General features: G+C 42.3%; 1 protein-coding gene across 1 annotated transcript in view; it reads left to right on the top strand.

Annotated features, from left to right (window-relative positions):
• F13A1 (coagulation factor XIII, A1 polypeptide) overlaps positions 1 to 5,616 on the top strand; it is a gene marked incomplete at its 5' end in the record, with an annotated part of 21,492 nt that extends 15,876 nt beyond the window's left edge. Inside the window, 2 exons of the mRNA XM_010181002.1 lie at positions 1,347 to 1,483; positions 5,472 to 5,616. Of these exons, the coding sequence (XP_010179304.1) occupies positions 1,347 to 1,483; positions 5,472 to 5,616 (282 nt within the window). The remainder of the gene's footprint in view (positions 1 to 1,346; positions 1,484 to 5,471) is intronic.
• Positions 5,617 to 6,030: the final 414 nt, after the last annotated feature.

Raw genomic sequence — 6,030 nt, 5'->3', positions numbered from 1 at the left:
GTAGGGAATTACACCTCATTTTAATTTATCTTGAGACCAGGTTACAGAAATAAGCTCTTCATATACAGATCATGGTTTCAGTTGCGCGTGTTCAGGATGATTTTTAATACCTCCGTGTAAAAGTGATCTTAGATGCGCAGTTGAAATAAGGAGCACACACAAACTCTAATTGGGCTAGGGCTCTCAAAAATGCCACTGATGTCTTTTTGCAAATTCAGCTGGCCAAATACTGTTGAGAGGTTACCTGGGAGTATCTCATTCTTTACTCCAGTCAATATATCAGTATTGGGTGCAGAATGAACCCTTAGACCAGAGTCTTTCCAGCTTTTTGCAACTGTTGTACTCCTTAAAAATTTGCAGTAGGACTGCACACCTCAGCATAGCACTTCAAATTTATTGACAAGATCCTTTTTTTTTCTTAGTTACCTTTCTCAATGCCCTTTAAAGTACTCCATGGACATGCTGGGATCTTCTTGAAAACCCTTGCCTGAGTCTTTTATATTTTGTGAGAAATGTTGTGTTTCTAGAGGTAAAAAAAACCCACCACAAAATCCCCATGCATGCAGTTTTTGTTTAAAAGCATATTAATTTGGCGGTGTTTTCCATGCAGCTGAGGTACCAGCATTGAAGTGAAGGGACAGATGGATCCCTTCGGCTGTGTCCTGTAATACACATGGAAGTCAATGCAATCACTGTTTATTAGTCTCACAGTTTAATATTTTCCAGTGCAAAATGTAAGCTTTTTTGCTATGTAAGTGGTTTGGAGGACAACTGTCTCTCAGGTCTACTAGAGCCCACGTGCAAGGGTAGAGATCCTTCAAAACATGGGAAATGGTTGCAAGGCAGGAGGAAGATGAGCACAACGCTTCTGGGGGGTACAAGCAACGTGACCTGGTGTTTCTAATTTAGGGTAACAAGACCTGTCCTTTGCTTCTGGAGCTTGCATCCTGAGCAGGCCATGCAGTTCTGTGCTGGTGGGGAGCCTGAGGAGGGGGGAATAATCTGGGAGAGAGTCCCCTCTCAGCTGGGTTCGTCCTCAGACACTCAGCTGCAGGACTGTGCATGCAGATTTCTGGTTTTTCTATGGAAATGAGGGCTGGCCTCTTGAACTGCCATGTGGCTTGAGGAAAAATAGCAAAGGGTAGAAAAATCTGCAGTGGTCCCTATGGGTTCAGCCAACAATTTTCTTTTGACTAGGCTTTCTCTGCCTCATGCTGTTTTGCTGTGTGCTCCATTCCCTGTCCTCTCCTTCCTTGCAAGTACTGTGTATTTAACCCTACAGATTTCACCGTAGGGCATTTTATTATTATCAGCTTGTGGAGCTTTGTCCTTTTCTTGTCTTGCAGACCCAAGGTGAGATGGTAGCTGGTAAAGAAATGTCTGTGACTGTGAAATTCACCAATCCTCTGAAACAAACCCTGGAGAATGTCACACTCCGCCTCGAGGGACCCGGCGTGCTGAGGACGATGAAAAAGGAGTTCAGGTAGGGAAAAAACACAACTAGCTGGGAGTTCATCTCCTGCTTGCTCGCAGCAGGAAGCTCACAAGAGATGTTTAACTAATGCAGTGCTGAGTAATTCAATTCAGACACTCGCTCCTTACTTTAAAATTCATTACACAGGGGAGCTATAGGTCTTAATAGTCAGAAGAAGTCAGGCTGTCCGGAGAGACTGTGCAGAGAGACCGAGAGAGCTTTTCATCTGTTGGGTACCAGTGTCGGAGGAAGGGGTAGTGCTTGTGGGTAGTTGCTAATGCAGCCTGGATTTACTTTTTAACTATATTGCATTATTTTTAGCACTTGACAATAGCACCTATGAGTTGCTATCACAGAAAGAAAGACAGATTTATCCTCCACATTGAAGTGTTTACTGCCACTTGCTCAGTATGTGCAAATCAAGTCCTGTGCTGTTTTTCAAAAAGGGCTTTTCTCCACTCATGTTAATCATGATTATACAAGACATTCAGGTACCTCAGATGATCTCTGCAAGCTTATGTCAGGGCAGGAAACGTGTGTTGGATGCAGCAGATCCTGCCAGGATGACTGCAGCGGGTGTGCAAGCACACAGCTCCCCCAGTAGCACCACTGTGCTGGGCTGCCCTGGCACAGAGGCATGTAGGGAGCAGCCTGAGGAAAGGGAAAGTCCTTCAGCCACCTTCGTTATACTCAGAGTTGCACCTCACACTGACACAGTGGTGCCCGTACACTAAGCGAGTTGTTTCCTAAACCCTCTTTCCATTTGAGTTCAGGGTTATAAGCTCAGCGCTATCCAGTTCCAGGATATGTAACTGGAATCCTTGGAAAGTTTTGCAGCCATTGCTTCATCTTGGGCAGCCAAAGTGATGTTATCTATCACTACCTGAGCTGAGGGGCCCCAGGTGTGTGCAAAAGGAGCTAGAAAAATTGCTCGTGCTTCAGCAGCTGCATAAATTGTCAGCATTATCTGCAACCAGTATGAGAGGTCTGAGCCTGACTGCACCTGGGCCAGGGATAAAAAGATGAAAAGCAGTCTCCAGAGTGGAGCTGGATAGAAAAAGGACTGTGAAAGGGTGTCATATCGTGCTTGGTTTATGCACGTGGTGTGTCACAGGCGCTGCTGAACATGACTCAGCACGGTCCATGCGAGTTACACAAGTTGCAGCAATAGCCCTCATTGCTGCCCAGCTGTGCCAGCCTCCCCTGCTGTTCTGCATCCTTCTCGAGCCAAAAGCTGCCGTGGTCAGCTCTTGCCTTCAAGGATGCAGAAGTTGTCAGGTGCATCAAAGGAACAGGACTTAGGGAGAAAAATGAATCACAGAACAGACGTCATTTTCCTTCAAGTCACCATGTTTTCCCCTTTTCAGTAGTGCCCTTGGCATCATTTTAAATGGAAACAAATCGGCTTAGTCATTTTAAGATTTAACTTCTCTGAAATGAATGAATGCTGCAGGTTGTACACACAGAGGACAGAGCAGGGGCAGTTGTAGTTTATTTAAATAATAATCACATTTGGCTCCATGCTTTCAGAGTGATAAATGGATCCGGTGTGGTGATGGCTCAGCATATTATGCAGAACCATTCATCACTGAATTCTTTCCCAGAAAAATGAGATTAGGGTGGCTTTACTCCATTTGCAAAGAGAGTTAAACCTATTCTAGGCTTTTTCCACCCTTCCACTGCTTCCCTGTCCATCAAGGACTGTCACATATAGGCTGTGGCTTTTGCAGTTCTCTATGTCAATGAGACTTTTGACCTCTCTGTATTTTTAAGGTAGCTTTTCTGTATTGCTTGAGTGGCTCCACAAAACAGATACGTGTGATCCAGCTGATACAACATTATTCTGGGAATGAAGTGACTTGGGGACTTCAGTATTGGCCATTCATAAAGAATAGATGTATATTGATATTGATACTGATATTAATATTTAGCTATTAGCCTCAGACAGATGAGGAGCATGACTTATGGAAAAGCCTTTGGCAGCAGCAATTCCTACATGGAGCATAGTCTTTACATGACAAATTAGAATTAACCAGGCAGTGATGGATAGTGTTACAAGTCATTTAGCCAAGCATGCATTCATCCTAGTAGGTAACTCACTTCAGGTGTTTCTACATGTCAAAGCTCAGCTAGAATTAGCATTTGTAGAGGCAAGCAAGTTGTTTTAGAAGTAGGACAGTAGATAAACAGGAAAAGGTTGGTTTGATTTCCCAGCACAACTGTCATCTTCCTGCACATGCATACACTCACATATATATAAATGTATAAATATATATTTATGTGTGTGTATATATATGCAGAGATGACTGCACTATCAATCAGAGATGGTGGTGCTACCCTTTCTCACTGGGGCACTGTGAAGATGCTGTCTGGAAACCTTCATCCTTAGAGAATCTGGCCCCCAAGTGCTCAAGAAAGTAGACAGAACCTTGCTGCACAGCAGACTTGTATAATGTCTTCTTCACTTTCCATAAAGATAATCCCATGCTGATCATTCACATAAACTCTAATTTTAAAAAGGTATTTAACCTTGTGCAGCAAATGAAGTCATTATTTTATCATGTTACTGTTTTAGTGGACATTTGGTGGAGCAGGCAGGCCAGCTGAGGGGAACAGAATATCTCTCATTAAGAACAAAGATAAAAAGAGGGAAGACACTTGCTGGTAGCAGTCTGCACATGCTTACATCAAAAACATGATCTTCTGCTTTTCCTTTTCTAAAACTGGGTGCATGCCCAGGATACCTATGACTGTGTATGCAAAATACAATGCAGTGCCACGTAGAGATACCTAAGCTAACCTCTAAGGAGCTAGAATACCTCTCATTTTAGCAAGGGCAGACTTGCACTAAAACGAATACTCAGGTGAGAGGATCACAGGCTACCTCATTTAGAGCTAATTAAAGTCTCTTATCTTGTGGCAACTTGTGCTAAGTTTGGGTAGTCATTTCTGTCCTCACCCTGGCATAGGACATGGCATCTGAGACCCAAATTCTGCCAGATAAGAATTTGAAACAGTGACTAAAGTTTAGGCTTACTTTACTCTTTATTCGGCTGTTTGCACAATAGCCATGTGAGATGACAACACTGGCTCAGTTCATAATCCTTTTACTTAGTGCTGTGGAAAAGAGCATTCCTTTTTGTAAATAGCTCCCCACTATGCTACCTTCTCCATTGGTTCTCATAGAGCAGCCATATCCTGACATCCCTCAAACATAATCAGTCAATCAATATCAGCCTTCAAAATCTACTCACAGAACATAGTGAAAGCACTGAGAAAACACAGAAACCCAATACTCTAGGCTCTCTATGCATCCTAATTGCAGAAAAAAATGGAAATCATAAGCAGCACGGAATACAGTTGCTTTATAGGATAAGTTAACAAAAGTCATGCATAGTATGAAAGAGTACCTGCTAACAGCAGGACTCCCAAGAACACTTTGACTTATTTTTCCTGACATGAAGAAGTCATATGCAGTGGCCAGTGGGAGATCTGCTGATGTTACAACCATGGCAGAGTGGTTCAGGGTAGGAGCTGGCAGAGGGGCTCAGCATCTCATCAACACTGCATCAGGTTTGCAAGGGAATGCCCTGGACACTTCATAACAATGACTTATTTAACCATTTAAGGAATCGGCAACAGGCTATAGGCTTTTAATAAACAGGTAAAATGAAATTATAAAGTAGAAAAAATGTGTTAGCTATAAAGAAGATCATTCTGAAAGTGATTCTGAGAGGAAGTGACAGAAGGCAGAGGAAAACTGATTCATTTTGGAAATTTTAAATTAGCCTGGAGGAAAGGCTAGGAAAGGTCCCAAGGAGTCAGTTCTGTAATGAACAGAAGATGGAAGGAATTTGTAGGATGCTTGTGAGAATGAGTGAAACATAAAAAATTTGAGACGTGTTACACTGTCCATCTTCAGTTTCTCCAGTTGCAACTGAGGTTTAGATCGTCGTCTGACTGATCACAATATTGTCACTTTCCTTTTTTCCTACAGGCAAATCCCAGTGAACTCTACCTTGATCTGGGAATTAAAATGCATCCCAACACGACCAGGGTTACGAAAGCTGATTGCAAGCCTGAATTGTGATGCTTTGAGACATGTGTATGGTGAGCTGAATGTCCAGATTCAGAAACCATGAACCAAGGCTCTGCCTTCATCTCTCATTCAGCTATATTTCAAAATATCATGTTGAAGGAGGGGGAAGAGGCACAAATCTGCTTATTATTTTGGTCATCCTTGTGCTGAACAAATTTTGATAAAGAAAAGTAATCAGTAATACTGAGGAGAAGCATGAAGAAGTACCTGGATAGCCAGTGATTTAAAATTAGGTACATGTAATTAAAGGCAATTCTAGGCCATATTATTCCTATAGTTCACTTGTATTTATGGTCTTTTACATTAGTGCTGCAAGGGAATCTAGAAAGCTCCATTCACCAAAGTAGTCTGAACTTTAGTTTTAGTTAAGGCCTGATATTTCACTGAAAAGAAAAAAAAAAAGTACCCAGTGATACAAATTATTGGGCTGACTTGCACAACGTTATGGTAGATCATT

This window comes from Mesitornis unicolor, unplaced genomic scaffold (assembly GCF_000695765.1).
Source record: "Mesitornis unicolor isolate BGI_N332 unplaced genomic scaffold, ASM69576v1 scaffold17283, whole genome shotgun sequence".
Taxonomy (NCBI): domain Eukaryota; kingdom Metazoa; phylum Chordata; class Aves; order Mesitornithiformes; family Mesitornithidae; genus Mesitornis; species Mesitornis unicolor.
Note: the sequence above shows the minus strand (reverse complement) of the source record. Positions and strands in the feature narration are given on the sequence as shown.